The following is a 13,924-nucleotide window of genomic DNA, read 5'->3' as shown; positions in this document are numbered from 1 at the left end:
GAATTCGATCCCAACAAACCCATATGAACCCAAACCATGGCTGCCGGTTCAATCCCTTCGCGCTCTACCTTCTTCTCCGGCGCCGTCACCTCCGCGCTCAACCTTCTTCTCTGGCGCCGTCACCTCCGTGCTTAACCTTCTTCTCTGGCGCCGTCACCTCCGCGCTCCACCTTCTTCTCCGACGCTCCGACGAAGCCTCTGTAAATTGAAACTTAGTCGCCATGATTTGATTTTGTACTGCATAGAAAATGGACTCTGATAATTTGTGGAGCAGTCTCTTCTCGACCTCCTCGTCAAGGCGGTACCAATCGTGATCCGGTGAGTTTTTCCAAACTGCCTCTAGCGGTGTTCATTGTTTGTTGATGATTTTCTTGATTTTTTATGGGTGGTTTTTGGTGCTGATGATTGCGGTTTGTGTCGTGCAGATCTATTTTCGCACAAAGAGACTGACGGAGACGATGAGTTAAAGGCTGAGTTTTTGTGCCCTTTCTGCGCCGAGGATTTTGATGTTGTTGGGCTTTGCTGCCACATCGATGAAGAGCATCCGGTGGAGGCTAAGAACGTGGCATTTTGTTCAATTTCACCTTTTTTAGTTTAATTTTGTAAGTTTTATAGTAAAAGTGGTTGTTTGAATACGAACTTTCGAGATTTCATTAGTTTTTCCCTAAAATAATAATTTGGGATTTTTCTGTGTCTGGTTTGAAGAGAAAGAAATTAAAAAAAAGAGAATTATGGGTTTGAATTGAAGAGAAAGAAAATGAAATGAAGAGAAAGTATGGGTTGGCTTTACTAAGATTGATTTTTACTGGGATCAATCTAGGCATGCGAAGAACATGAAACGTATGGAAGAAGAGAAAGCAGAGAAACGGGAGAGAGAGGGAGAGTCAAATAAAAATGGTAAGTTAGTCATTTAATCCCGTTCCGTTTTGTTCCATCTTGCTAATACCAAACATGACACGAAATCTTTGTTCTGTCCCGTCCAGTCTCGTTTCATCCCGTTCCATCCCGTCTGTGTACCAAACGGTACCTAAGCGAATCTTCAAGAGAAGGGTTCTGTTTAATCCACCGGGATTCTTCGAGAGGACCTCAAGGAAGAGACCATTTAACTCTTGACACCTCCCAAGTGCTAAGAAAGTATGGTTTAACCCAAGGGTTTAGGGGCCCTTGTTTGGGCCTTTGTCACTCATTTAACCCAAAGTGGTTTAACTAACATGTCCTACATAGGCCCAATTTAAACTTGGTTTATTTTCTAAACTTTTATAGTCTCATTTGAATAATAAATTTAATTAATTAATTTATTCAAATCTTAGTAATTTACTTTTTTTTGTATCACTAGAACATATTTCTTTTAGCTTTCGTATTGGGTATACGATCATTTAGTTTCTAATTGACAAGGTAATGAGATTAATTCGACTCTTTGTTTATTTTAACGAATTTAAAACTTATTTTAGTTTACCTTAAATGATAATGATAAGTTATCATTTCAGAATATCTCATTGACTACGAGCAACGTCTAGCCGCATATTGTCGCCCCCAAACCAATTTAGGACAACTGTAATAAAACCAATTCAACAGGAACTACAATGCAATTCAATAATTTTCGAATAACCAATACTCTTACTCTCTTTTTTTATTTTTTTATTTTATAAATCTTACTATTAATAGGGAGAAGAGGAAAAGTTCAAAACTATTACTATAATTTTAGGGATCAGGGACTTCGGGATCCAAGACACATGGGTAAAAACCCAACACCCTACCCACATTGGGATATTGGACGACATGCAACCAATACTCTTAATCTCATCAACAGCGTAATAAAACCCCAAATGTGGTTATCCATTTACATTAATGATCCAAACCTAAGTCTTTCAATACTTGTTATCGAAAATTACTTAAAATTCCTGCTGAAGGATTTTTAAAACATTGTGAGTATTCGACTTACTCGGAGGTGTAATGCAGAATCACAAAATCACAGACCTATCCGCATGACAAACAATGATAACTTAGGTTTAAGGATAAATTTGCATTATTACAACTAGAGAGTTACTTGCTTGACATGTTGATAAAACTCTATGCAAGAACTCGATTGATTATGTGCAGTATCTAACCATGTACTTACATACTTATCTTAGTGTCAAAACACAAATGACAAAAGAATCACCATTATCTGTTTGAGAGGATGCCATTTCCAATTAGGAAATGGTATTGAGTAAAATAAAATAAATAAATTGTTGTATCAAGCCAGTCAACTAGGATCCTATCTCGCAAGAGTTATGAGCTCTCACAATTAGGCAGTAAGTCAATATCTATTTTTATCTTCAACTTTAATAAAAGCGCTACTATATCCATCCACCTATCGAGAAATAACAAGAAGAAAAAGAATTTACAAATAGATTACTCTGCTCCACTCGCTGAATTTTATGTTCCGAGCAGAGAGTATAATTGCCTTATCGAGCACCAGAAATAATTGCCTTATCCTAGCTGCTCCCATCGTACTTCAGTCAGTGGGGGATGAAGATGATGAATCACAATACAGGGTCAATTATTCTAGCATTTGCAGCAGATATTAGTCCTCACCTTTCATGATAAACTGCACCACCCTTTGTGGCTGTGTACCACTATCCAAAGTTGCCCCAGAATTTCCCAGTGGACTTAGAAATTCAGCATCAATCATGCAGATACTAATCCTTCTTTTGGAAAAAGCAGCTCTCCACATAAGCTTTTTTTTTTTTTTTCTTTATGGGAGGAAGTGCAAACATTTACATTTACATTTACATGACAGAGAGAGAAAGACACCCAACAGATGTAAATGTGTGACAAATATTCCTTTCCCACAACCTTTATGAGTACCAGATCGGGATATTTGTATATAAAAAGCAAAGGTAAACTCCCTTATTGGCACTTTAATACTCTTTAGTTTAGCTGGAAAAGAAAGGTAGTCTGCATGGAGAACAGCACAATGGGTGTATTTGATGTAGCAAAAGCGAGTTTAGGTGTTTACAGTTTAGGGTTTAGTCTCTAATATAATAATGGCAGCATCTTATACGCGTGTAAAATGTAACAACCACATGTGCTTCCACGTCACTCATTATAAACTAAACATGTCTTACATATCCTTGGGAAATTCTAGACATGAAATGTCGTGTGTTAGAGAATATTTCATGTGAGAAGATCTAAAATCTTTGCACTTATTGTCAATTTATTTTAAATTGGACACTCGTATTCTAACACATATTCATGCTACAAGAAATTGGTCCTTTTATCGTGTGTAGTCTATGGTGTGTAAATTATCCTTGTTGTTAATAATATTTTTAGCACAAATTTCTTGTGCGTCTTAAATTCAGTTTAAGGCACACGATGTGACAAAAAAAAAAAAAAAAAAAAACCAATTTTGATGTAGTGATTACTCCATCGGCACTCATCTATGGTTACAAAATAGTCTTCATAACTTCTTGTTTTGTGTACCAAAGAACAAAAACCAACCTTGTGTCGTTAGAGACAAATGAGAAAACATCCATGGTTGAAACAAAAGAAGAACATGTTACGTGCTTAGCCTTGGGGCTGCCATAAGTGATTTCTTCACACCATTGAGAAAAAATCTAGAAAAAGAAAATATTCCAAATAGCTTTCCAGCCCTCCAAAATATTCTCGGCAGGGAATTTGTGCTCTACTTTTCTCCAAAGTGCTTCTCCTTCCAGTATAAACACCAAGCAACCCTCTAACCTCTCTCCACCATACACTCAAAAGTGATCTCTCTAGCTCCTCCAATCTTCTCCAATGACTACTACTACTACTAGTAGGAAGCAGCTTGAAGTCGTAAGAGACGATCAAACTCCGCAGAAATGGTGTGTTTTATTGAGGGAAGATGTGTTCAGAAGATTCATGGCTCAAGGCAGCACAAATCCAACAGTGCAGAAGGTCTTTGGTGGTGCATCTTTTTTCAGTCCTTTGCTGTTTGGGAAATTTTTTGATCCTTCTGATGCCTTCCCACTGTGGGAGTTTGAGTCGGATATCTTGCTGTCTGGTCTCAGAAGCTCTGGCCAAACCTGTACTGATTGGTTTCAAACAGATCAAGACTATGTCCTAAAAGTAGAACTACCAGGTAAAATTTTCAACTACTTATGAAATATTTATTTTTCAGAAATTAGACTTCTTAATTTCCTAATTATGATTTAGATTTAATGCACTAAGAAGACTGCATCTGCAAGTATTGGGATTACTCCTTAATTCATGAATAAACCTTTTAAGACAAAGGGAGAAGACTTTATTTTCAAAGAGGTTGCTTATCTCTACTAATTAAAAAAACACTCATTGTTAACCAAAATCCTATGAAATTACCAGTTTAACCCTTTAATTAAAACAGAACGTGAATAAGAAATATGAGGCAGAAATGTAATTTCACACAACTAAATTTTGCTTTTTTTTTAAGTCTCACCTACATATAATCTTAATATATCTCTAATTATAAAAAATAAAAAATAATAAAAATAAAAATTTCCCACTCCCACAATCTCTATCACTCTCTTCCTCTCTCCTTCTATTTCAAAAACAAAAATAAAAAATTTTCTCACACACTTTGTGTATGCCCATATGCTAGTGAGTTTTAAGGATTAATGTGGGGTTTTTGGTTTCTAAAAGGGGGAGGGGGTTTGGTACATCGTATGGGATCAAACGCATAAAATCTTAGACCTATTATCAATATACGTGCATTAAGTCAGTTGATTAAGGCACATTACTCATCTCTTTGCACTCAAGTATAAATCTCCTACTCGATGAATTATAATCAGTTTAAAATATCATCAAGGGGGAGAGAACGAAACGTGCAATTGCAAAAGGCCCCCAAAATTTTTTGTCATCTAATATTTATATGTAAATGCTATATTTTAAAAAAAATTACTTTTATTAGCACTTTAAAATCTCGTTATGCACTCCTTATAACAGTAATTTTTTTTTCTTTCTAAAACAACACCCTAAAAAAAGATTTTTTTTTTCCAATTTTTTTTTATAATAATGTTGTATATTCAAGTGAAACTTCAAAGTTATAGTTTTTTAAGCTTGTTCTTGTTTGGTTGTTTAAGGTTGAACTACTTATGATTATTTAGTGAATGTTATGTTTCTAGCTCTTTTTACTTATTAATTAATGACATTTATAAACTTACAATCAGTGAGTTCTAAAATTTATGTTGATTTAAGCTATTGTTTTCTAGTATAAATACATTATCCTACTTTTTTTTGGAAACCTAATCTTAAGACGGGGCCTTTTATAAATTTCGCATATGACTTTTGCAATCTCAGAGACAACCCTGAATATCATGTCAAAATGAAAAAACCCTAATTAGTTATATTTCCCCTTTCACAGCCTAACTTACTAGGCCAATAGCCTTATCAGACTCATTACGGTTATATAAATGGGAAAGGGATCCTCTCCGGATCCCTTCCTCCTAATCCACCAAGTCCGGGGATCCAAGCTATTGAAATTTGATTCAACAGCTACAAGGGCCTACTTTAAAAGTTATAATAACTTTAGCCGTTAAATCAAATTTCAACAGCTCGGATCCCCGAACTTGATGGATTAGGAGGAAGGGATCTGAAGATGATCCCTTTCCATATAAATGAAGAGTGAGGGACAAGGCCTAGAGTCCAAAAAGGTTTTAACTATAAACTAAATTCACGAGAGCAGTGAAACGAAAACTTTGATCCACATAACTTGTAGCTAAAATGATTAAGCGTATTTTACCCTAGATCCGATGTTTTGGATTCATTTCTCAAATGCGAAATCACTGGTATAATGGTTTGGTGAAACAGAGGAAGGGAAAAATAATGTTCAAGTGTCTGCTGAAAATGGAAAAGTGGTGGAAATAAGTGGGCAGTGGAAGCAGCAGCAAAGAGGAGAGTCCAACTCCTTGAAGAGCACGAAGGATTGGAGAAGTGGGAATTGGTGGGAACATGGTTATGTTCGGAGGCTTGAGCTCCCACAAGATGCTGATTCCAGAAGGATAGAGGCTTCTCTCGCTAATGACCTACTTTTGGAACTCAAAGTTCACAAGATCAACAAACCCTTGGATTCTAATGCCAATGCAAAAGATAAAGATCCAATGTGAGTTTTAAAACCTAAACATAATATTGGTGACTTGTTAAATTTTGACATGCCTATAATATAGATACGTGTGATATGATGATGTAAACAGAACTTTTTTCTACATCTATCGTAGATAATAATTTACAAAAAACAAGTTTACCGCTATCTTAATGTCTCGGTCTAATAATACAGTAATATTTATATGTTTTTCTTCATGTAATATAGAATTATTATATCGGAATGTCACGTGGCAGTGAAGAGTGAACCCCGCAACTCTCATAAGCGTAATTAGTTAGGTTATAATTATTAAAAAAGCAGAAATAACAGCCGATGGGGATGTAGCTCAGATGGTAGAGCGCTCGCTTAGCATGCGAGAGGTACGGGGATCGATACCCCGCATCTCCACTATATTTGCCTTTTTTCATGTTTATTGAGACGGCTATGAGCTTGTTGTCGTATGAATTAGCTCACAAATACTAAACGACGCTAAGGTTAGCGAGTCACAGACGGGAGTTTCAGTTAGACGACAATAAATTAGCATGCAAAGGTATGTGATTCTAATTTGGTTTTTATTTTTTATTTTTTTTTGATGAAAATCCTATTTTCTTTCTTTGTACCAAAAAAAATGTGAGGTTGTTTCCTTCCTGTTTTAGCCTGAAGAAAAAGGAACAAGATACTATATGATGTTGATCAAATCGACAAAATTTTTGCTTAATTCAAATATACATTTGATAGGATTTTTATCACATGCAAAAGTAGGAATAAAAACACTTAAAAATACTTGTAAGTTGTAAGAGTACAAAGTTATCATAGTATAACAGCTCAAGCAATGTCGTTCTCTATATGGATTGATTGAATAATTTGTATTTAAACTAATTATTTCAAACAAAGTTTGAAAAGATTGATTTTGAATTTTAAAATAACAAAAGCGAATTTTAATAAAAACAATTAAAGAAACCAATTTGAAAGAAAACAATTTTAGAACATAATGATAAAAGGACAGGCTCCGTCGTCACCTTAACAATCCTATGTAGTTTTATCAATTACTTATAGATTACACATGCAACTTTGAAGGTTAGGTTTTCTTTATGCATATTCTACTTATGACATTCAAGCTAGAACGTATATCAAGCATGCAATCCGTCTGTGACATTCAAATCAAATATAAACATGCGTGACTTATTATACTTTGTGAAAACCCTTGAAAAATCATGTAACCCTCAAGAAGTGGCATTCGCCTTGGTGAACTTACAATTATTAACCACAAGAAGCATTCCTCAATTTCAAGGTGACATGCCAACAGAAATTGCATCCGATTACTTATCTAAACATCCTAATGGTCACGAATCATTAAGACACAAAGACAGTTTAAACACAGTAATTAATAATTCAAAGCATGCATGCATAATATCATAAGCAATTAAATAAAGACTACATATTTATGCTAAGGCTCAAGGCATCGCCCTAACAAACGGAAATTAGTTACGAACAATCATAAAATAAAATATTATTAAAAACAAGAATAGAAAACACCTTATAGGTAAAAACTTTGAAAATCTCCAAAATAGTACGACCTCTCCTAATAGCTAAATAGCCTTATTTCAACTGCTACAAAATAAAACTCTACCTAGAAAACGTCTTAGAATACAACTAGGAAACATAATAAAATAATAAACTAGCAAATAAAAGGTTTCTATTTGAACTGAAATTCGGACTTCTAAAAAAATTAGACTTTTGACTGACCAAATCAACTTCGATTTGATCCCAAAAATGACTCTTTTTAAAGCTTGAGACATCCCTAACAAATCCTCATAAGGAATCTTCTTCAACATATGCCATCTTGATCTTCAAAATACTCAAAACGTCCAAAAACGTTAATCTGGGAAAGCTGCACGCTCGGCCTTTATTTCATTGCCACGGTCAAACGGTTTGATAGAAAAATCTGAAATTTTGAAACAATCATCTTGAAACACTCACATACATCCTCCAATTGAAACCACTAAAAAATTCATCCGTTTGGTCACGTTTTGCTCCAGAGGAAGTTGAATATCCTACATTGAAAATACAAAAAACAAAGTATCAAAGTTCTACCAAAATAACTAATAAATTAATACTAAGATTAGGGTAAAATACATAGTATATTATCGACTCATAACGTAACGTAAGAGTATGTGACTGTTAAACCGAACACATGTTCAACGTTCAACTTTTATTATGCAATGTGTATTAACTACATTGCAGAAGATGGAATTGATGCAGAGGAAGAGGAAGAAGTAGAGAGAAACAAGAGAGAATCTAGAGAGAAAGTGAGTTTAGAGAGAGAAATATGCTTTTGTATTGATTGATTAAAAATGAAGATTACACATACTGTTTATAAAGAAATCCTAACTACTTTAACCAAATACTAACTACCTAACTATATTACTAACTGTATTACATTTGTTCCCTTAATACTCCCCCTCAATCTCAACTGGGGAAACCCAGTTTGAGATTGGAAGACCAACTGCAATCTGTCCTGCAACCTGTCCTGCCTTTGGCCCCTTACCAAAAGCACCATTTAGCCACGTTGCTACATACCTACTTATTTGGACAACAAACCCTGTATCATTCAATTTTCTCTATTGAAAATATTGCTGCCATTGTTTAATATCAACAGACTTCACTTTCTCATTAACCACGAAAATGCCTACTGTCAATTTCTCTGTAAGCCCTACTTTCTTGTAAAAGGAAATGGCCTTCTCTAATGCACTTGCTATCAACCGATGCTTTTCATCAAATGCTTGAACCTTGTTCACGACATCTTGTCCAATAGCCGAACCCTTTGCAAACATAAGTGATTGTCCACACCAAATATGATACTCTGTTTCCCAAATATATTCACTGCCTCACCACAACATAATTGTACAATCCCCTGCAAACCAAGCCTTTCAACAGTTACAACTCTAATGAACTAATCTTTTCAGAAAACATGGCCTTGTGCCCACAAACTTCAATCAACTAATCTATACAGAAAAATGGCTTCGTGCCAAAAAAAAATCAATCTTGAAATGGCTTCGTGCCGCAAACAAACAAACTTGAAATGGCTTCGTGCCCAAACAACTAACTATCTTGAAATGGCTTCGTGCCCAAAGAAACAAACTTGAAATGGCTTCGTGCCGCAAACAAAGAATAATGGCTTCGTGCCTCAAAGAAATCAATCAACTACTTCACAAAATCAATGAATCATACACTTTTGCAGGGCATTGACAGCTCCACCACCGAACAGACCATGGATCAAATAACACCAGAGAAGCACATAGAGCTGATATGCAAACAACACCAAGAATTCCTCACTGAGACAATCAAACAAACAGTTGGAGTGCATAGAGAAAGATGAAACCTGAATCTTCAGTTCTTGATCCAAAAACGCCCAGAGAAACACCAGAAATCATCGACCATTACATCTAACACAACGGATGTAGTACCACTTAGGACCGAGACCTATCTTGCTCTTGAAACCCGGCAAGAACAAAATTTCGTATGAAATAACACTTGTACCTGAGCATTTGCTGTTCTGTTGAGAGCCCATGTGATGGATTCTGATCGAATGAAGCCTTCGGACGAACAAATGACGAGGGAAGATGCATCATTTTCCTACAATCCGATACCTGAGCCCATCATACTATCTTCTTCAGCTTCAGGACGTGAGACTAGTCCAATTGATGATAAATCGCTGCCTTTTGGATATGTAGACAATAGTAAAGCCAAGAAATCAACAAAAGCACTCTTTGACATTTCGTCAAACAGATAACAACAAAAGCACTCTTTGACATTTCGTCAAACAGATAATGTGCAATCAAGATTGCAGAAAGATGCCATTGGCCTTGTGTTCAAAGTCTGCAGATCCCTCACATAATAATTCTGAGCAAAACCCATCAATTTCAATCCTCAACGGCAACAAATTCTGAAAATCCAGAAAAATCTCACCATTGAATTCTCTCGCTAACAAAGATCACAGCAGCCATTGCTTCCGGCGAAAGGATCATATCAGAGTCAACCTATCGTAGCCATGTATGGATTGCAGAGAGCATAAGGTTTTGAACGGCATAACCACCCAGAGACGGCGCTCGGCGGTGGTAAGGTCGGCGACATTCCATCTGCTTTCCTTGCCGTCACCGACCAAAACCCACAAAGAGTGATTACTGCCTGTGTTTGGCTATTCATGCCCCTCGAAAGGAATTGTTGAGATTTGGTAGATAACAATGAAGTTTCAGTTTGTAACGACAATATACCTCGAAAATATACTTCTGACGCATTAAAACAAACAGGTGATGTGCATTTCAGAAACCATAAAAAGAACAAGCTTGATGATAGATAGTCGAAATCATTACCCAAATCATAGAGAAGCACCATAAATCTTCAACAATGTCAGCGGAAGAACAAAAACTCACTGCAGCAATTCTTCAAACACCACCGATGCATAAAAGTTCAAGAATGACCTGATAAACAGCAACCATGAATCGAAACTCCAATCTTGAATCAACCAACGCAGATGAAGAAACCCAGATCGAGAAACCCAAAAGAATATGCAGTCTTTATGCTTCAACGAATGAAGAAAAACGGCACCAAGGATGTGCGTTGCATATCAGAATCTGAGGGTGTTGCAGGAAGAGTTCTTCAAGAAGCGACACAAAGATATCGAATCGGAGAGTTTGAAGGAGAGCGACCATGACTGCGGAGGTTCTCTCGCAGCTCAACGACGTCATCGCGAACGGCGAACAGAACGGAGCACCGAAGATCAACCCAACAATCGCAATCACGATCCCAACAATCGCAGAAAAATCAACCCAAGAATCTAATGGAAATTTGAAGAGAAACTAAACTAGGAAGAAAAAGAAAATGTAAACTACTACGAAGAAAAACCACCAGAATCCATGGCGTGAGCCTGGTGGCTATACCATATTAACTACATTGCAGAAGATGGAATTGATACAGAGGAAGAGGAAGAAGTAGAGAGAAACAAGAGAGAATCTAGAGAGAAAGTGAGTTTAGAGAGAGAATATGCTTTTGTATTGATTGATTAAAAATGAAGATTACACATACTGTTTATAAAGAAATCCTAACTACTTTAACCAAATACTAACTACCTAACTATATTACTAACTGTATTACATTTGTTCCCTTAATAATGTGAGAGTACAAGATTGTTAGGTCTCACACATGAATAACCGTCAACTTTAATTAAGTACCGTCGTAGTTGTTAGGTCTAACAAGTAGATAAATATCAACTAATTATGTAATGTTAGAGGACATTGTTGTTAGGTCTAACACATAAATAATCGTCATCTTTTATCATGTAATGTGAGAGTACGTGACTGTTAAGTTTAACACATAAATAACCATCAACTATTGTTATGTCCCATGCCAAACACATGATTGTTTCGCCATTGTATTAGACAATTGATGATTAGTGTTTGAGTTGCGGAATTATTTCATTGTTACATTATTTAGTCCACAAAAGCCCAATCAACCTAATACAAATCCACATAGCAAACACATCTAAAACTAACAAATCATGAAAACCCAAACCAGGCCAACTTTCTATTGGATTGAATTTACAAATCAAGGAGATGGATTTGGACCATAGTTGTGAATGATAAAAAACTCGATTGTAATTAGACTGGGTGAAACATACTCTAAGTTGAGTGAGTCAGATGGAAGACCTTATCAATATCTAACTAGTTAGTTGCTTTATAATATTATACTAATAAAACAAGTGATAAAAAAAATGTGGATGTGAGAACAAATTAGGGACACAGATCCTCTCCAGAGCAAAAGAAACATGCCAAGCTCCTACAACAGCTTCTCTCTCCTTACGTCGCTATCTCCTTCTCTCACCACCCATCAGATTTGCACTTCTATGAAGCTTCAAGCCTCTACCTATCTCTCTTGTTTCTTCTGAGCAAAATCCAGTTCTCAATATATTGGGAAAGCAAATAAAAAAACTTGAAAGATAGTCGTGAAGCCTTTCTGAGATGAGGGAGAGAGCGAAAGGGTGAGGGATTCACTTTGAGCCGTACAATTTTATGTGAATGGTTTAAATATTTGGTTCGGAGGTTTGAAAAAACTGCTCTGAAGAAGATCTAGTTCCCAAAATTAGGAGTACCAATACCAGCGGCAATCAAATAATAATCTTAAAGCGGACAAATTCTATGGTTTATCAGTTAGGTCAAAAGTCACACATAAAAAGTTCTTTGTATTTCATACGATTGTCTATGATGCCATATGTGGGCGATCAAACATAAGATGCCTCTCGTTGAAGCTTACGTTTTTGGTTCAACTAATACCAAGTTGACAAAATAAGAAGACTCAAGCAACAAGATATGTCACCACTCAAACATTTTGATTAATTCAACATATATGTATTATACTAAGCAATCCCCTTTTTGTTTCGTAACATATTTGTTGTTAGAAATGGGTGGTTTATATGTAGTATTCAATTGACTTTGTGCATACAATATTAAAATACACTGACAAGTTTTTTATTTTTGAATTTAAAAATGCTATTGCTATAAGTGTCTTTTGAATATTGAGAAATGCTAAAAAGGACTCTCTTAAACTGAGAATTCCATAAATTCTCTGTCACGTCTCATAATTTAACGTTAATTTTTGTGCCAATATAATAAAACATTGTGCTAAAAGACGCTACGGGTTAGTCGGGCGGCAAGTTGAGGCTTAGCGGCTAAACGGATTTAAGTAAATATACTATATTTAGTGTAAATAAGTGTCTGTTTATACTTAAAATATATGTAATTTCATTAAAAACTACAAAATAGAATGACATATTTATTATGAAGTATTGGAACATAATGAAAACATAGGGAACAAGCATATAATGTGTGTTTATTTAAGTATTCAACAAGTCTCTTACAATTTATTGAAGAAAAAAATGCAAAATGAAAGTTATATATTTTCTTCTAAGTGAGTCACAACTTAGGCCGGTGCCTAGGTGGGTCTGGGCGGGCTATGCAGGTGCCTCAGCAGGTCTAGGCGTCATTTCTTAATTTTCAAACGTCTGAGCATTCATTGGGACGGTGACCACTGCTTAGCGTCTAAGAGGAGTCTAGGCGGCGTTAGGCAGAAATTTTTCGAACAGTGATAGAGATTCCTATTTTAAGAAATCTAACCTAGCAGTTCTCTTGAATCTTTGATTGAAAAATGTATGATTTGTTCATCTCGTGCAGGCGGACACTCCAAAGTAATCCAAAAATCATGGTACACCGTACAACGCACAAGCTTGAAGACCATGATTTGTAAACAAGTTTTGTATGGTTGATCAGTTCATTGGAGTTTGCAGCCGCCCAAGCATTTAGAAATTATTTATTTATTTTATTTAATCCTTGGATAATTGGATTAGGGTTCGACTTGGCATTCACAAAAGAATAAACACTTGCCAACAACAATAAGAGATAAATATTAGGTCTATAAGAAAATAGATAAAAATTTGGTTAACTACAATTTACACTTTTCAGGTGTGAGATGGTTTTAAGATGAATTACAAAGTCTTAATTTTCTCACATTGCACTATAAGTTTTTAAATTAATGAGTTTTTGGTCAGTAGTGCAAATATGACTTACATGTCAACCCATATACGAATTTCACACTCACCATGTCATCAACTTACAAAAAATAGAACTATCAATTATGCGGAAAATGTAAGCTGATACAATTTCAAATGTTCAATACTTTATGTTGTAATATGAAATTAAAGCTATATGTCTTATTTCAAAAACTAATTCAAATTTCAAGGGTGTGTTTTATATAAATGATTGAGGAATTATATACACTATATCTTCTTCTTTGTGA

At 35.5% G+C, this 13,924-nt stretch overlaps 1 protein-coding gene and 1 non-coding gene across 2 annotated transcripts; both read left to right on the top strand.

Annotated features, from left to right (window-relative positions):
* The first annotated feature begins 3,591 nt into the window (after positions 1 to 3,591).
* On the top strand, positions 3,592 to 6,244 carry LOC126588814 (21.7 kDa class VI heat shock protein-like). The gene is made up of 2 exons (XM_050253943.1): positions 3,592 to 4,102; positions 5,806 to 6,244. The coding sequence occupies exons 1-2, from the start codon at positions 3,778 to 3,780 to the stop codon at positions 6,099 to 6,101; spliced, it is 621 nt and encodes a 206-aa protein (XP_050109900.1). The 5' UTR covers positions 3,592 to 3,777; the 3' UTR covers positions 6,102 to 6,244.
* Positions 6,245 to 6,411: 167 nt separating this feature from the next.
* Positions 6,412 to 6,484, top strand: TRNAA-AGC (transfer RNA alanine (anticodon AGC)). The gene has a single exon. It is a non-coding gene; the product is annotated as a tRNA-Ala (tRNA).
* Positions 6,485 to 13,924: the final 7,440 nt, after the last annotated feature.

Source organism: Malus sylvestris, chromosome 11 (assembly GCF_916048215.2).
Source record: "Malus sylvestris chromosome 11, drMalSylv7.2, whole genome shotgun sequence".
NCBI lineage: Eukaryota > Viridiplantae > Streptophyta > Magnoliopsida > Rosales > Rosaceae > Malus > Malus sylvestris.
Note: the sequence above shows the minus strand (reverse complement) of the source record. Positions and strands in the feature narration are given on the sequence as shown.